A 19531-nucleotide genomic window follows, 5' to 3' on the forward strand; every position below is an offset into this window, starting at 1 on the left:
CTCAATTATCTATACTTTGGTCCACTTCTAGCTCCCATTTGAGTTCCAGGCAGAAAGAAAAGGGAAACAATAAGGGGGAAGGTGTAGTGTGCCTATCAGGAAAGCCCAAAATTGCCCAGAAATCTTCCATTGACTAATTTTTGTATTCCATTGACCAGAACTGTGTCCAATGGCCATCCCTGGATGCAAGAGAAGCTGTGACATGCATGTTTTTGCTTCAGCACCTCACTGCCCCATATGCTGTTAGCAAGAATGGAGGGAGAATACAGATGCTGTGTGGAAAACTAGCAAGATCTGCCACACTAACCCACAGTATTGAGTTCCTTTTTTCCCTAAAACCCAAAGAATTTTTTTTTAAGTTTATTCATTTTTGAGAGAGAAACAGAGCATGAGTTGGGCAGGGGCAGGAGCAGAGAGAGAGCGAGAGCGAGAGCGAGAGCGAGAGAGAGAGAGAGAGAGAGATCCTGAAGCAGACTCCAGGCTCTGAGCTGTCAACACAGAGTCTGATGCAGGGCTCAAATCCACGAACCGTGAGATCATGACGTGAGCTGAAGTCAGACACTTAACTGACTGAGACACCCAGGTGCCCCAAAGCCCAAAGCCCCCCCAAATTTTTGATGCAGGAATAAAACTCTGCACTTTCACATGAAATACAGTGTTCCTGATATTCAAAGATTCATCAGAGAGCATACACTCCTCCTTATTCTCTCTTTTGTAGGTCTGTTTGCTACATTAACTATAAAAAAAAATTTAGGGTAAAAATCCCCAAGTCTCAGAGTCACATTTGACTCTTCTCCATTGTTCCCTTCACATCTAGTCAGCTGTCGTATTTAGTAAAATTTGCCTCTTTCCCTTGCTTTCCCCCCTCGTTTTACTCTCCAATCACTATACCGTGTAAGTGCTCATCTCTTTCCTTGGTTTTTACAAAGGCCTCTTGACTGAACCACCAGCATCCCCTCTTGTCCCTCCCTAGTCCACCCTGTACATTTCAGTTTGATTCCAACTTCTTGAACTCTGATATTTCTTATGCCATCTATTTTTTGAAGATCTTTGGTGGCTTTCTATTGCCTACTAGCTAGATGAGTCATCATGAAACTAATTGCTTAGTGAACTTAAATTAAGGGTGATCCCTGTAAAAACATCAACATTCCTTCCATCTTTCAATGGTTCTTTAAGACTGAATTTAAATGGGGCACCTGAGTGGCTCAGTCGATTAAACATCCAACTTCTGCTCAGGTCACAATCTCGCGGTTTGTGAGTTCAAGTACCACATTGGGCTCTGTGCTCCTGCAGCTTGGAGCCTGGAGCCTGCTTCCGATTCTGTTTCTCCCTCTCTCTCTGACCCTCCCCTTCTCATGCTCGGTGTGTGTGTGTCTCTGTCTCTCAAAAATAAACAAACATTAAAAAATTTTTTTTAGAAAACTGTATTTAAATGTCTATTGTGAGGTCTTTTCTAATGTGCCCTGATGGACTAAATTTCTTAAATGGAAACAAAAATTAAGAGGTTAATTATGACTAAGAAAACTGTTTGCTGGTAAACAATAATCATGTTTACCTAAAAGTAATCAAGGTCTGCATAAACCCAATGATAGCAATGTGGCACAAATATGGTCTTGTCAAATATCTAACGAAGAGTGAGGTAAACCCTCCCAGATATGGGTTGTTAAGTCATGGTCTCAGCTCTTGACTTACTCTTCTGTTTCTTTATTCTCTTCTTTTCAATGTCCAGCTAATGTACTATACTGATATTCTTTCTCTAAGTGATTTCTGTTACTGTTGCTTTTACGGTTATTTGGCCTCTGTAATTTTCGGGTTGAGTACCCTTTTCTGGAACAGTTCACCTTGTGCTCACCTTGTGCTGCACTCTGCATTTCTCTCAAGTCCTTTATTTTGGGCTTTCTGGTTTTCTAAGGTAGTGTCTTTCAAAACAAACTTTCTTGATTGACACCTGTGGTAAAAACCACACACACACACACACACACACACACACACATGAAATATAACCTATTACTAAATTCACCCACAATGCATTTGAATCTACAAAATCCATGTGTTTATGACTGAATTCAAAAAGGGAAAAGTTATACAGTAAATTTACAGTATAGTTATAATATTAAAAAACTAAATATAATGCTATATTTGGCCTGTTTCTTCTACTGAATGTATACACATTTACACAATGTCAATTTGTTTTGTTTCTATCTTCTAAGTGGAGAAGAATTAAGTGTAGAGAATTGTAAATAAAGCCATACCAAAAATGCAAAATACTAATCAACACAGGTGGTAATGCATTATAATCAGTTCAAAAGAGTGTCCAATAACAAGACAGAGGATTAGTCAAATATCCTTATAGGAAATTTGACTACATAGATTCAATTCCTTATTTCTTGGTAGATAAAAATCTCTATATGATCCTATAACTTATAATGAGATGTAAAATGACATACACACAAGTTTCCAATAATGCTAACCCACATCCATTGGGGAGAAGCATTGAGTTATAGGAAATTATCACCTATTTGAAAGACTTGGACTTAAAAAATGTTCCATTGATGTAAAACAAGAAAAGCATGATTATGAAATTATTGGCCAACTTGGCCGACTTGATAAGCATTGGCTCAAGTTTGAATCATTTCCGGCAGAGCTGCTCATTTTCATGCCCCATCCACCATTCATGTAGTCAACACCACATCACCTGTAACCTCAATGAGTTGAGACAATATCCTCTATTTTTTGAAAGGAATTACTTACTATTAAGGTAGTCTCAGGATGATATGAAACAAAATCTAGAAATATTAATTCAAATCAGTAATTTTGTTACAGCTTTAAGCCTTTTTATTTTTTTAATTTTTTAACATTTATTTTTGAGAGAGAGCGAGAACGTGCGTGCACACTCGCACTAGCGGAGGAGGGGCAGAGAGAGAGGGAGAGACTGAATCTGAAGCAGGCTCAAGACTCTGAGCTCTGAGCTGTCAGCACAGAGCCTGATGTGGGGATCAAACTGAAGAACAGTGAGATCATGACCTGAGCCAAAGTTGGATGCTTAACCAACTGAGTTACCCAGGTGCCCCAGCTTTAAGCCTTTTTAAAAAAATGTTTTAACTCATTGTGAGAATTTCTGTGTGGTTTTAAAATACTTCAAGCTCATTAGATGGGATTTTATTGAAATGTTTAGAAAAATTAAGTTTCTAATCAATGTTTAAATGGTTGGATTTGATTTATTACATTTACAAGTTTTGGTTTATTAGCTGTTTAAATGGTGTACAAATGTTTAGAGAAATTGCATTTGTTAGGGTTGTATGTTTAATAAATTGGGCATTAAACAAAGAATAAATAGCAGTGAACAGTATATTTCACACACCAAAATGTCACGGGCAGAAAAAATCTAGGCATGCCTAGTATGATGCTACACACATAGTAGGTGCTCAAAGACTTTTTTTATGAAGTGACCTGGCTCTTTCCAGGCAACATTTTCTCCCATATTTTATTTTTCTATCATATTTTCATGTACCAATTACTGCCTCAGATGTGGTTTATGTGTCTCCCAGTCCTCGCTACTATTCACAGTAAATTAAGCATACTCTAAGAAGAATACAGAAATTCTAGGTCAAGATTAAATTTCAGACAACCTAGCAGCTCCATCAAAATTGGGCTGTGAAAACCTTGATGTTCTTAGCAATATTTTATCATGTCATGTTGTAATTAGTCTATGCTACCATGCACCTAAAAATTCCTGGGGCTTCCACTGTGCCTTCTAGATTGAGGAAAATCACATTGTTTATGCAGCTCATTTGGCCATGTTCCTCCATGACTATCCCCACGCTAAGCCCTTCAGTTTAAGTACTAATATACCGAAAATACAGAAACACTCTCGTGGGGTGAAAGTTCCCTTTAAGATGACTTAATCCAGAATGATTTAGGTTCACAAGGACCCCCAAATCTGGAAGTGATGCTGTAGTGATAGTGGCAAGCAGCTGAGGCAGTAAAGGAAGAATATCTTGGAAATTTTTCTGTGGTAATATGAGGTTGTAAACAATTGCATTTTGGTCTGGTCTATGTTAAAGATGACGGCTTTGCCCACTATTGCTTAAGCCTGGCTTGCCATTGTAATTCTGAGATTAAAGAGTCCCTTAGGTATTTGGCAGCTGACCTAGAGCCAGGGTCCTGTATAGCTTGTGTATTTTAGACCAGTGAGCACATAGCTTGACACATAATACTATTCTTATCAACTTATAAAATATCAAAGACAAATAACATACTGATTTTATTATATTGACTTCTGAGACTGGTCTAGCTTCAACTCCCCATATTTATCCTGCTGTCGAAAATTGAGGCTTTCGGGGTGCCTGGGTGGCGCAGTCGGTTAAGCGTCCGACTTCAGCCAGGTCACGATCTGGCGGTCCGGGAGTTCGAGCCCCGCGTCGGGCTCTGGGCTGATGGCTCGGAGCCTGGAGCCTGCTTCCGATTCTGTGTCTCCCTCTCTCTCTCTGCCCCTCCCCCGTTCATGCTCTGTCTCTCTCTGTCCCAAAAATAAATAAACGTTGAAAAAAAAAATTAAAAAAAAAAAGAAAATTGAGGCTTTCTACTTTGAGTTACTCTCAAGTCTATGCTATCTCCGGTTCCTGATCCTCCTACACCAGGGATCTCCTATTTTAACTATCATAGCTTTGTGACTCAGATAAATTCTTTCATTGTGTGGTAGAAAGAAAGAGCTCTAAACCAGATGCATCTAGGAAAATATCACTCTTATTCCCACTTTTCATTTTTAATGATGAGACTAAGTCTGAAATGTTTGTAATTTTCAACCAAGCACAGGTAACTTTCCAGTTCTTGGCTAGAAAATAATATTAATGGTGATATGATGATGATGATGATGATGGTGGTGGTGATAATGACAACCCTGCAGGAGATGTATAGTGAGTGGTTAAGCCCAAGAGCCAGAAAACCTATTTAAATCTATTTACAAGCTATACAACCTTGGGCAAGTTAAGCAAACTCTCCTGTTTTTTTTTTTTTTAATTTTTTTTTTTAATGTTTATTTATTTTTTGAGACAGAGAGAGACAGAGCATGAACGGGGGAGGGGCAGAGAGAGAGGGAGACACAGAATCTGAAGCAGGCTCCAGGCTCTGAGCTGTCAGCACAGAGCCCGACGCGGGGCTCGAACTCCCGGACCGCGAGATGGTGACCTGGCTGAAGTCGGACGCTTAACCGACCAAGCCACCCAGGTGCCCAAACTCTCCTGTTTTTATTTAAAATCTGTAAAATTGAGGTCCATGGTATCTATGTTACAAGGGTGTTGTGGAAATTACTTGGCGCAGAAAACTGCCTGATACATGGTAAGTGTGCCGTGAATGTTAGCTATTATTAAAAGCTATTGAAGATGAGTCATATAATGTTACATATGGACTGTTTTAGGTGATTTTAAGTCTTCTGCAGAAGTAGGGTTAAAACAAGATTTGGATAATCTATTTTCTGAATGTTTCTTGTTCTCATTTATCTTTGTACTGTGTCCATCAAATTTGGTACAATTAATGTCAAGCACCTTGCCCATAAAGCCAAAATATTCTGTAATCAGCTCTCCTATACCAATTTCATGAGTGTTCAGCTCCTCAGCCCAGAATACCAATTGTGTGAAAAATGCAATGAATTCCAACTCACTTTTGATTGCAGTGATCTGAACCAAACACGAAACCTAGTTGATCCAAGATGACTTGGGCTTTACAGTTTTGTGCATTACGTGGTCTGCACGCTCAAAACAGGAGGATCTTTGAATTTAACATATCTTTCTTTTCAGAAAACAGAATTCTTTTAATTAAAAACGTTTTTAAAAATTTCAGTATGTGTAATTGTTAACACCTGCTATGTGTTACCAACAGATGTTTCTTACTTACCTAAGGGAACTGTTATAATTATTCTATAAGCTTATTGGAATGGCATTTACCAAGATAGTTGGGAAACTTTAGTTGGTGACTTTGTATGTAATATTTGGTATCTCTTATAATCTCTTCCCCTATTGCTGTCAATCTCTACACACCCTCCTGAACGCCCCCCCCCCCAAAAAAAAAAAAAACTAAAATGTCCGTTTAGGGTACCACAACTTTTACAAAACTGGTCATGCATATTTCAGTCTTTGTAAAAAGTTACTGAAATTAAGTGTATTTTAAAGCATTTAAAATTTTACTTTTACATGTCTTAGCATCTCAACATGTAAGTCTTTTAAACGTAAACGTACTTTTAGATAGATAATACCCGTCTAATGGCTTGGCCTCAACGGAAGCTATAGTACAAGTGAGAGCTGCCTTTATTTTTCCCATCATTTATAAGGTCTTAGAAGCAGTACACTTTCTGAATTCTTCATTTATGATACTAATCACACAATTACCTACAGGCATGTGTTAAATATGACACTGGTTTCAGCCAAACAATGGGCCAATTGCAAACAATGAATAAAGAGAGGCAACTCCATTTATAACTGCTGTTTCAACAGAGCTCCATTGTAATCATAGTGATCTGAGGGTGACTCATTAATTAATTGATGTTCTTTTTTATTATGTGCTATTGAGTTAATGAGTAATTTGTGTGAGATAATTCTCTGAACACATTGATTACTTGAGATATTTTCTGGGGCCTTCATACCAATGACATGCTGAATAGGTAGACGGTATTCACTTTTGTGTGTTCATTATCAGGAGGTTTGAGATGAGTATAAACCAGTGCAAAGATACCCTGAAGTTTTCTGATGTATGAAGGGTCCTAAGTCAGCCCAATAGGAGGCTGAATGCTCAGGTCAAGGCCTGTCATAGAGTAGATACTCAATAAATGTCAATCGAAATAATGGCTATATTAACGTTTTGCTCTCTGTTACCTTAACTTGCATTACAATCACATTTAAGAAATATCTATAATGGTGTTTTTAAGAAAAAGTAGTAATCAAAAGGCTTTTGCTAAAATTGTATTCTGCGCTAATGGCCTATTACAACGAACATGCAGATTGTTTTTGCAACTTACTGACGTGAATGTTAAACATGTTTGGCCTGTATCATTTCCATGAAATTGTTTAAGTGACTACTCTGAGAGCGGCTTGCCTAAAGTGATAGTTAAAAGGAAACCACTTGTGCACGGTATGTTTTACTACAGATATAATTTTCAGTACCCTGTTTCATTTAAGGCACAACATCTCTTCCTTGAAGATGTAGGATTTAGTTGAGTTTTTCTTTAGTTTTGTTTTGTTTTAATTCATTATACACAAAATAGGAAATTTGAAATTTAGTCTGACAACAGCAACACCATGGCTTTCAGGAAGATCACTTGAAGTTTGCATAAATGTACCAAATTACACCCAGCAATTGATACCTTCATTTTTAAGTTTTATTTTCCCCACAAAAGTAAATAGCAATAAACTACCTAGCTCAGAGATCCTAAATACAACATTTGGAGAAAGCATCTGAGGTACTTTGTCTATGCTTTAGGTTATGATTTACCTTTTGAAAGTAAATGTGCTTACACACTTTATTCTTTTTTCATGGACTCCACGTCTGCTTTCTAGATAGTATCTTGGCTTTTGCCAATTAAGCGCAATCAAATAGTATAAGACCCCTTTTATTAAAAACATAAATCCAAATATTAAAAAAAAGTGAATGAAAGAATCCAGCAGATATTTATTAAGCAAGATGAAAGTGAAATTACAAACACAGGTCAGCTTTTAAACTCAGCCAGCACTCTGGTGGAGTGGAGGTGCCTGGTCCTTCATCGCAGGCAGCCGCTGGGAGACGCAGGTTAGGAAGGGAGCTTGCTTGAGAAATCAAAGCTCCTTTGGAGGTGTCCTACTGGAGGCGCCAGATGATGAGCTAAGTGACATCAAGGCCACACAACACAAAGAGGTGAGTTGACAACAATTCAGGGACTTTGCGTAGTCAAGACAATTAGCTTAGTACTTCAGGTCAAAAATGCTACTATTTATGGGCAATTAGCTATAAAATGACCCATTTCTGTCTGGTTTCACAATTTCGTGGAGATTAAAGATAATCTAAAGAGATTAAGGCCTTAATCTTTAATCCAGGTGAGTAATTTTGCTTGTAGTAAAAAGCATAAGAATTAATTCCCGAAAGATTTAGGAAAAGAAAAGTCAATAAAAACTTGTTTGGTCTTTGGGTGGCAAGGATAACTGAACAGCTTCCTGAAGCTTAGAGAAGTTTGTTCCCAATTTACAAGTATTTTAACATATTGATAAACATATGCAAAACCATTTAAATCTAAAAAAGATCATTTGAAAAAGATACTGGCAATTAAAATTTTACATCCACATGAATTTCAGACACCTCTTAATGGGGACTAGCAGGGCTGCTTAAGAAAACCACTTTTCACATATCCCTCTGCCCCCCCACCCCCCAATTTGTTTGATTTTGATTGTGGTTTTGGCTATGCAAGTCTTATCATGAAACAAATGTAAGGCTCTAAGGCTAAAATAATAGTTATTCTGTGGGCCCCAAATAGCTATTTCTGCAATTCTTTTTTTTTCAGTATATCTCACATCTGGGGGACATGTGACTTAAACACTCTTAACCATGAAGTATTTGTAAAAATACATATCATTCACTTTTCACAGAACCATTTTCTTAAAAATGAGAGGCAATAACCAGATTCACATGCAGGTTCATAATAAAGCTTTGTTTTTTTTTTTAAACAACTAAAATCCACACCAGCATTATTTTCAGTTTAATATTTTGGCCCCAAACCAAGAATCCAGGTATCACATTTAATTTTCATCGGCAATGCATATATTGGCAGGACAAAATATGTATGCAAATAACACTGGGAAATATTGTTTCCTATACAAGTGATTAAGAAAAAAGAGAAAAAAGAAAATCCATAGCACTAAATTTGCTCTAATAAAAATATGCTTCACTGTGCCTGTGTGGAATTTGGTTTGCTGAAAAGTTGTTCTATTCCAGGGAGCAGAAGCAAAGTAGCAAAGTGTCAGCAACCCAGGAGAAGGGATCATAGTCTTATTTTTATTCCCTTAATTGTAATTTAAATAATCAGTCTCCATAATTTGTTTCTAGAAAGCTTTCTTCTTTATCAGCTATCATGTTGGTAAGGGAATAATTTTTCACCTTTGAAAAATGGAATGGCAGATTTCAGCCTTAAGTGTGATATATTCTGAGCCGGTAACTATTTAAAGAAAAGCATGAGTAAGACACGTCAAACTTTTAAAGTCTTCATGTTTGAACATTAAAATAAGTGTCAGGTAAATGCAGAAAGATATATAATCACCAGTCCTCAGCTTTTTAACAATCCCTTTGTTTCTCTTCTTCTAGAAAATTCTGTGAGCGCTATGTTGCTCTGATCAAAAGTAACCTTCTCAAATATCATAACTTCGATGTGCATTCTCATGGTTTCAGTAGGTTTGCACTCAAATTCTTTCAGTGCCAGAAATTTATCAAGCCATAAAGTTATTAAACCCTTAGCTCTTACGGAGAAATCTGGGCAAAATTTGTACAAGAAATTTATCATTTTAAAATTATCTCACAATAGTGGTGTAACACTTTTTTTAAAGTAACCCTTTGGAAAAATTTTATATGATACCCAAAGGCACTAGTTTACATAAGGGGTAAATGGCTGAAAAAAAATAAATAAAACAAAGCCATTGGCCATTGTGTAGATAAAGAGCACAGAAAAAAAAAAGTATATTAAAAGGATAACTGCTAAGCTTTAAAGTTACTCTAAAAATGGCACTTTTCACGTTGGTATAAAATGAAAGTGCTTTAAGATGAAATTTTTATGCATTTTTAAAGCTGATCTTTAACCCCCTGAAAATAGGGGGTTATAATGAGAACACTGATAGACTCTAAATCATAGTGGCAATAATATTGGATGTTGCTAAAATGCTTTGTGGGTGTCTTCATTTTTTTTTAGTATTTTAATGTTGATAGACTTGCTTTATCTGTATGTGTATCATTAGTGAGAGATTTGCTCTTCAATTCTTTACTAGAAAGTTACAGCTCATTTAAAACAGCTGGTAGATACAGAAAGCATAAATATACAGTAAGTTTAAACACTGATTGTACTAAATGCAACAATACAAAGAAGCAAACAGAACACAAATGGTAACACAATAAAACTGTATTACATTTGTGCTTCAAATATTACAATACATTATATACAATAGTCGAAAATAAACATCTCATGCCAAGTGACACAAAAACGAATAGCAAGCAAAAAAATCCAGCAATATGTACATTACTTTTTTCTTTAATAATAAACATTCAACTCTGAACTGGGGCAATTTCACTACATACAGATGCAGTCCGCCTTTTATTCCATATAACCATCCTGCTTTCCTATATCTACGCTATTCAGTAGGTTCCTGTGTCAATTCTTATATACACGTGGAGCAAAAAAGATAAAAGAATGTAGTGCTTTGTATTCTTAATGGGGTGATGTTGATAGATCAGCGAACCTGGGGGGCATAACCTTCTTTCATTAAACCTTCCTCGTAGTCCGTCTGGCAAAGGATCATGTTATTCTTTAGGAAAAATTTGTCTCCAACACAAAATCTGAAAATATTTTAAAAAATAAAATGCGTTAAGATAATTTCAGATCCACAGATTTGAAGATTTCTTTCCCCAATAATAATTTCACACAGTAATTCCCTGAATTTGAAAGCTTGGTTTAGAAAATTGCCTTTATTGTCGAAACTAAACCATGTCAGTCATTTAATGAAACATTACATACAAAATTTGAAATCCTACATTTATAATATAAAAAGCAAAGGAAAAATGAGGAAAATACCTTGGGCGGCAGAGGTGATTTTTATTGCCACTTTGGAAAGAAAAAAAAATAATTGATCTATATTTACAGTCATTAAAATAAAGAAAATGATAATATTTCACTGGAGTGATTATGGAAGATTTCATCACTGGCCATTTATTCACTTTATTAAAAAAAGGTAAAAGGCATTAAAATGTATCAATTAGAAAGCAGCCCATTTTAAAGCTTCCCATTTAAAGCTTCCCTCTACTCTCTGTTATTAAAATGTGATTAAATTCTAGTAATTTGGAAGTGATTGTTCTGAAGTAAAAGTTGTTTTAGCATCAGACTCTGATGCTGGGCCATATTCTTTTGTTTGTGGCAAGTTCTCCAACTATGAAATATTAAATGTCATTGCTTAGAGCACTTCCAATTAAACCAAAGGGAGTAACCTGAATGAACTTCTTAATATTGATGTGATAAATAAACTAGTTTCCAGTAGCTAATTATGTATTTTATTCTATAAAGCATTGTTTAATGTGCAAGATTGTAATGTTTTTAATAAGTGCTGTTTTTGTATAATTTCCCAGTGGTGACACTTTGGACACAATTAAGGTCAGAAATAAATGCTTGTGCTGTTTCCAGTACATTTAACAATAAAGTAACTCTGGGGAGATCTGTATATATTTTTAATTGTAACAATTTAACCTTCAAACAGCAGTGTCTAGTAGAGTTGACCCAGTAAAACTACTTGTAATTATACAAGTTGACCCCACTGACCTTTGATAGTGGTCTCTCTTTATCAGATAGTCAATTTCGAATGATGTTCAAGCAGAAATCTTAGTGGATAGATTAAATTGTGTAGTGAAAGCAACCCTTTAATGTTTTGTGAAGTTGAAGGTTTAAATGAGGAGCAGTTGGACTGATTTACATTTGCAAAGATTGGAATGCTAGACAAACAGTGAACCTATTTATTTTCCAACTGGGTAGCTTTGGAAATTTATCCTTATTCTAGCTAAGTAGATAGAGGGGAAAATAGTGTAATAAAAAAAGTAGATTGAAAAGAATTAGCTTTCCTCTTAAAGGAAGATTGGTCTGTTTATTTGTGGAATTTACTTTTTTTTTTTTCCCCAGGATTACTGCCTGCTGATGATGTTGATTGAAAGTACAGACTAAGCACTGATCTTGAAATCCTGGAGTTTGTGGCCAAGGCTATTGGATACAATGAACATTCGAGTTTGAACCTTAAGTATATCTTCTTTTTTATCAGTTGCAAACTATAACCTTTAAATATTGTGCTTAAAAAGTGCTGTTTGAAGAAACGAGTTTTTGTAGACTCGTAATGATTATCCTAATCATTAAGATATGTTGAATAAAAGGACATATTTCTTTTGTTGGACAGAATTAGCCAAATTAGATACTTACCTTTTATGTGAGATTACATTAAATAGCATGTAGGATATATCCGATTACTGTTCAAAACTTTCAATATATATTACTGTTGAAATTAATTTGAACTAATAAACTAATAATAAAAGAGCACATAAAAATAAATAAATTCAACAAATGCTCTTGTGTTCTAGCGGATATTACTGAATTCTTTTTTTTTTCTCTAAAAACCAACTGAATTGGAAATACTCTTTCAACTCCATATTGTCTAAAATTCTGCTTTAATTTTCTAACAAGTCCCCCAATTCTATTCACCATCAAAAAAAAACAAACAAACATGTTTTTAAAAATTAAGTTCTATGTCTAACTTGGGGCTTGAACTCACAACCCAGAGATCAAGAGTCACATGCTCTACCGACTGAGTCAGCTGGGCACCCCAAATAAAAACTTTTTTTTTTTGTCATCTAAAGATATGTCATTCTTACCTTCAGAAGTATTGAAATTTAATAATTTTTGTTTATAGATTAATAAATTCAGGGTAATTATAATAAGAAAAGCATTGAACCAAGAGCCTGGGGATCTAGTCCTGAGCCCTGATGCTATCACCTACCCAGTGCAACTTACAGGGTACATTTCATATTTTCTTGGAGTCAGTTCTGTGTAGGTAATATAAAACAGCTACATCACTGGATTGTAGGGATGTTAAATTAAGAAGTATATGAGAGGCAAAGTGGCATATTGTAATGAATAGGGTTCAAATCCCAACCTTCCGCTTATGATATTGAAGATGAAACGTCATTTTTTCTTATATTTAAAAATTTTTTTTAATGTTTATTTTTGAGAGAGACAGAGAGAGAGAGAGAGAGAGAGAGAGAGAGAGAGACCAAGTGAGAGCAGGGAAGGGGCAGAAAGAGAGAGAGGGAGACACAGAATCCGAAGCAGGCTCCAGGCACCAAGCTGTCAGCACAGAGCCTGATGTAGGGCTCGAATCCACAGACCGCGAGATTATGACCTGAGCTGAAGCTGGATGCTCAACTGACTAAGCCACCCAGGTGCCCCTTTTCTATCTTTAATATAATGTATCTTTTATAAGTTTGTGTTAAATAGTACAAATGAAGTATGTAAAGCTTCACCTCGATGTTTGGAGTGTAGATAATTATTATAGCCACCTCCTATATATATATATATATATATATATATATATAGTGCTATAGCCACCTCCTATATATATATATATATGTATATATATATATAAAGTGCTTACCATGTGCTAGTGCTAAGCATGTATATACATGATTACATTTATTTATGTTCAACTGAGAAAGTAAATATTATTATTGCCTTTTTCAGATGAAAAACCTAAGGCTTCCTCCAAGAATTAAAAAAAATCTGCTCAAGGCTCGATAGCTATAATGTGTATGATAGAGGAAGGAAAGGGGTTCTGATCTCTTTGGGCTCAAGACATGGAGGCAATAAAGCATTAGCCCAGAAAGTTAATACAGGTTTTTTGTATTGTTAATATTCCTTTGTATAACTTTAAAAAATGTCTGCCTACCATTCAATGAGATATTGGTAACATAAATGGGATTTATCTAAAGTATTCCTATCTAAAATATTTTGTTACTAATGTTGTCAACTGGACAAAGTACATCTTGTGTGCATTTCAATTTATACTTAAAGGTCAAGACAAAACAGAACATGGGTAAGAAATGTCACACTTCCCCATATAACTTAAAACATTTTGAAAGCTATGGTTAAAGCAGATTATAACTGCTTTGCAATTAGGTTTGGTATACTCCTTTAAAATGCTCCACATATAAACATGAAGAAATTGCAGAAACAGCAATGCAGATGTTAGATGCTTAACAAAATAATCTATAGCTGTGATTTTGTAAGAAAAGCTAATTTCTACTGTTATGAGCTCCTTATGAGATTTAGCACTGGCAGAAAAAAATATTATAGAAGCAGTGATGGCCAGAGGATACTGTAAGTATATTAATAGGTCAGGCTAAAATTCCTGAAAGTAAGCTGATAATCTTCCTTGTAATCTAATCCTAATTGCTTATGGTATAGTCAGCTCAATTAATTTTGCCTTCATTAAAAAAAAAAAAGTATGTTAAGGAATAAAAAGATGCCCAATCATATTACTGTGCCATTTAATCTTGATGTTTTGGAGTTAATAATAACAGATTTAATTTCCAGATATTTTGGAGTGACTCTAATTGAGCTCATATGGTCTTAGAGATTTGAGGAGTACAGAAAATAAATATAACTAATAAAACACCTTTATAAAATATGGGGCTTAGAGTAGTTTTAAGCAGGTTATCAAAAGCTTCTGAAAAGAAGCCTCCATTTGTAACATCCTTTTAACATCCTTTCTAAGAATGAAAATGTTAACTTAGTCATCATATTTTAACCCTGAGGTTAGTGGCTGTCAATTATAATTAGTTCCCATCTCCACAATACTTTAAAAAAATTTTTTTTCAACGTTTATTTATTTTTGGGACAGAGAGAGACAGAGCATGAACGGGGGAGGGGCAGAGAGAGAGGGAGTCACAGAATCGGAAACAGGCTCCAGGCTCTGAGCCATCAGCCCAGAGCCCGATGGGGGGCTCGAACTCACGGACCGCGAGATCGTGACCTGGCTGAAGTCGGACGCTCAACCGACTGTGCCACCCAGGCGCCCCTCCACAATACTTTAAAAAGAGTCGGGGGGGGGGGGGGCATTATTTCAAATGTCTCTATTTTCTATTTGGCATCCTCAGTTACTAAAGATGGAGATTTTAATCCTGTACTTTGTTTTCAGTAAGAGATGCTGATTATATACCGATCATCTCACCACTATACACTGTGCACCCATTTACTTACTGTCTTTTCCCAATGACTCTCCAGTTGTTATCATATACTTCATTCCTAATCATCTTTTCTGCACCAACTTACACTACTCACATCCCAAATCCTGCTATAAATTATTCAAAGCCTACCTTACTTTAACTTCACTCTATTTATTCCCATTTATATCTGCTTAGTCAGAAAATAAAATACCCCTCTTGGAACAGTCCAGGACCTGCATATCAGCTCTGAGTCTGAAGACTAAAACCAGACTGGCTGGGTTCAGATTTTGAGGCTACCACTTTCTATCTGTGTTTTCTTGGGCAAGTTAAATTTTCCATACTTCAGTTACCTCATCTGTAAAATGAGGCTAGTAACAGTACCTAATTATATTGAATATTGAATGAGCACAGGTGAAACGGAACAATGTCTGGTGTATGACCACCACTATATAAGAATTCTGCTCTCAAGGGCGCCTTGGTAGCTCAGTTGGTTAAGTGTCGAACTCTTGATCTTTGCTCAGGTCATGATCTCATGGTTCATGGGTTCAAGCCCTGCATCAGGCTCTGAGCTGACAGCACAGAGCCTGCTTGGGATTCTGTCTCCCTCTCTTTTTACCTCTCCCCCCGATCGCTCTCTTTCTCTCAAAAAGAAAAAGAAAAACTTTAAAAAAATTAAAAAAAAAAAGAATTCTACTATCATTATTATTTGCCAATGATAATCTTTTCACCTTTGCTTAAGCCGTTCTTTAGCCAGGACTATTTCTCCCTTTTTACCATCTATTTAAATTCTAAAAATTCTTCAGTTTCCCTTCCCTCCATCAATATTCCCTGGCCATGTCAACTCATTCTGATCCTTCCCAGAGCACTTATTTATTGGCATATCATTTACTTTGGCATTGCAAATTTTCTTATGAATGCGTAACAAGTTTTCCAAACTGGCCTGCAGTGCTGAGGTAAGTGGCCATGAGCTGTATGTCTTTTGAATCCCTTGAAATACCACCATAAATTGTGCTACCACTTGAGGTGGGTGGTCAGTAAATACTGGTTAAGACAGATTTATTCCAGAACCGAATAGCTTTAGATAACAAAGGTATTTTAGAGCATTTAAGTTTGTATTCATTTTGACTTTCATTCATTGACTTCCTCCCTTTACAAGTTCATCTCCTTCTGGTCTGCACGCCATTCCCTACTTCTCCATATCCCTACCAAACTCCCTCTGTAATCTCTGAGCACACTGAGTACTTTTCATTTCCTGCACACATTAAATGCTTTCACACTCCCATGCCTTGCATGATGCTCCATCTGTCTGGGAAACCCTTTTCTCACTGCTCCTTGGCTTCCTCCTCTTCCCCAACCCCCACCAGACACGATTCCTACATTCCACCCAGTCCAAGGGAGGTTTTTTTTTTGAAACCCAGCACATCAACCCTTTGATGCTTCTCTAAGACTTCAAGAAGGACAGACCTCTCTTCCCTCGGTATAGATCTGTTTAGCATCGATTACACTCTTCTGTGACTCTTTGATGTCCTGTCTCTGCCATAGCTCCGAATATCCCTAAGACAGAAACTAGATTTTATTCACCTCTCTTTCCAGAGCCTAGCACAGTGCTTTTGTTCTTTAGTGTTACACAATTCTACATATCTGAGGCCATTTCATTAACATGTTTTTTTTTTCTTTTCTTATAAAACCATCGCTTAGTTTTATAGAATTGTCTAAGGAGGAAGGGCTTTATCACCTTTAAGAAATTAACTTATTACACCAAATTTTCCAATTCTGAATGAGAGTCAAGTTATCATATAAGATGCTCAAAATAGCATTCCTCTGCTTCCCTTAAAATAGAAAAAAAAATTAGATTTTTAATTCAGGATTCACATCTTTAACCATACCTCTCTAAAAAGGGCAAAGATGGGTATGTTCAAGAAACAACCAATCCTGAAAAGTTATTTTTACTACTGTTTTGAAAACATTCAGCAATGCTTTAGCTCTTAATGATATTTTGATTTAAAAGTTAAGCTAAAATGACTGCTAAATAAAATTCATACGCATTTCTAATACCACAATTTCAGATGTCAATAAAGTTTGCTTAAGGGAAAGTGCCTATAAATTACCTATTTGCTTTGTGTTTCACTTGAAAAGGTGCAAGGCTATAATAATGATTTGGCTCCTGAAAGTATAGGCTTGTGTGGCATATGGCTTTATTGGAGAGGATTCCCCCAGCAAATGTCAAAGTAAAAAGAAAATCTCCTATATTGAAAACCTTCTGTATTCAGAGTAACAAAATTTGCCTGCTTTGCTTGACTGATGAAGATTAGCTGACTTCTTGCATTAAAGAAGTTTGTCTTGTAGGGGCTGAAGTGACAAGACAATAACTAAGTGCTAATTGTGCATAACCAGCACTAAAGATATGCAGTCCCATTATGGCATGTAATAAATGAAGCGAACACAGAAATATATTAGGTACTTTAATAATGATACTAGAATAGTATTTTGCAGCAATAAGAATGTGAACAGTTTTAGAGTCAAAATTTAGGAGTGTTTGTCTTACTTCACTGAGTTCTACTGAGGAGATAGACTTAATTGTGAATGCAACTTTTTATTTCAATGGTGAAATAAAATTGATATATGATTTGTAAATAGCATTAACAACCTACAATTACTCTGCATCATAATAGAATTTAGGCAGGGTTTAGCACTTGAATGATGTTTTAATTTTCTGTGTAGAACACGGATAAAATAGGGTGGCCTGCCCTAATAGAAAAATGGACAAAGGGCATAAACAGGCAGTTCCCTAAAAGAAGAACTATCCAAAGGCCGCTAGTAATCAAATAAATACTAATTAAAAATTATAATGGGACACCATCTCTCATCACTCAAGGTGACAAGGATTTCTTTTTAAATAATAATTCCCAATGTTAGAGTGAATGTAAGGGAATACATAGCTTTTACATTTCTGGTATAAGAATAATTGGTACAACTTTTCTAAAGAGCATTTTAACAATGTATCACATAAGCCTTTAAACAGTTATATAGTTTGTCCAATTAATTATGCTCCTGTGAATTTATCCTAACACAGACTTGAATATTGTCTGATTATAAAATCCATATTATGTTGATAATATTGATATAAAAATGTGAAGAAATAGCTTACACGTCTGATGATAGAAGACTGACTTATATATATGAAGCTCTATACATAAAACTGGACACAAGAAAGCTTAAAATATCTTAAAAGAATTTCTAAGGGCAAGTAAACGAGCATACTATATTAAATTTAAAAAGTCCAAATATCAAACATTAGGATTCTTCCCTGTTCTTCCCCTTTAAGCAGCTCAACTGTGGATATATTATAAAATATATGCTGCATATCATTTGTCATTTGTCATATATGCATTAGAAAACATGTGGCTAGCAACATCTAAATATTAAAATACCTTCTTTTAGAATAGTGAGACATGGGACAATATGATTCTTTATCTCCATTTTCCAAAATTTCTACTATGAATATGGAACCTTTTGTAAGTAGAAAAGCAGTAAATGTTATTATTGCATAAAGGTAACTGTATTGTTACTGGATGTGTTAGTGCATCAATAGCAGAAGTAAACAGAAGTATTCTAAATTTACTACTAATACACCTTTAAGATATATACACATATAGGTACACATGCGTGTAAATGTATCTGTATCAATGTGTGGATATTTGTGCTCATGTACCTATATCCTTACACACATATTTGCCAATTTTTTTCTGGCTAAATGTCACCATAGACTGAATTAACCTGCTTTAGTTCCAAAAACTTGCTGGGAAGACTCCAGGTGTTGTAAGGTGACCTCTTGAATTATTTCCTGGATAAATTATATATTGCAAGGTATATTGGGTACCTCTCTGAACATCTGCATCTAGCAGGAGGTATCACTGAGATATATCTCTTGGGTAAAAACCAAGTTAATGGAATATTATTTGGTAAAAGTAAATTATAAATATCAAGGTACAAGAGCTACTTTTTTTAGAACCATTTGTGTTCCTGCTATTTAATATAAGTTATTTCATTGAATTTTCAAAATGTGCAAGATAGATATGAGTGCCTCTGTTTTCAGGGTGTGGAAACCAATCTCAGAGGTTAAGTAACATACTCAAGATGACAAAGCCGATATAGGATGGGGCTAGAATTTGAATCCTGTTTGCACTGTAAACATTGGGTTCTTTCTGGGATATACAGGGCCTCATAGGAAGATGTTGCAGTGAAAACAGTAAAGCGGGGCAAATTACTGTAACTGAGAACTTGATGCAACTAATGTCTCCTGATTATATACTATATCCAGGTGTTTTCACACTCACATTGAATTTATTTTCATTAAAATCTGTTAAGTGTGCTAATTTTTTAAATGTGTTTTAATGATATGTGCAGTTGCATATTCTAATATCCTCTGCATTTCTCTTAAAAAAGGTATCAATAGTATATAGTTCCCACTGGAAATAAAAGTTATAGCTTTCAACAAGGACAAATGGGATAAAGTGATAATACTTTGAGATGAAAGAATTCTCTGAGATTGACTAAT

General features: G+C 35.5%; 1 protein-coding gene across 2 annotated transcripts in view; it reads right to left on the reverse strand.

Moving 5' to 3' along the window:
• Positions 1–7655: 7655 nt before the first annotated feature.
• The window catches only part of LMO3 (LIM domain only 3), a 56033-nt gene continuing 44157 nt past the window's right edge, over positions 7656–19531 (reverse strand). For both annotated transcript variants that reach the window (XM_047867995.1, XM_047867994.1), the window contains exon 4: positions 7656–10557. In XM_047867995.1, coding sequence (XP_047723951.1) covers positions 10452–10557 — 106 coding nt within the window. In that variant the 3' untranslated portion in view covers positions 7656–10451. The remainder of the gene's footprint in view (positions 10558–19531) is intronic.

The sequence above is a fragment of the Prionailurus viverrinus genome, chromosome B4 (assembly GCF_022837055.1).
Source record: "Prionailurus viverrinus isolate Anna chromosome B4, UM_Priviv_1.0, whole genome shotgun sequence".
Classification (NCBI taxonomy): Eukaryota; Metazoa; Chordata; class Mammalia; order Carnivora; family Felidae; genus Prionailurus; species Prionailurus viverrinus.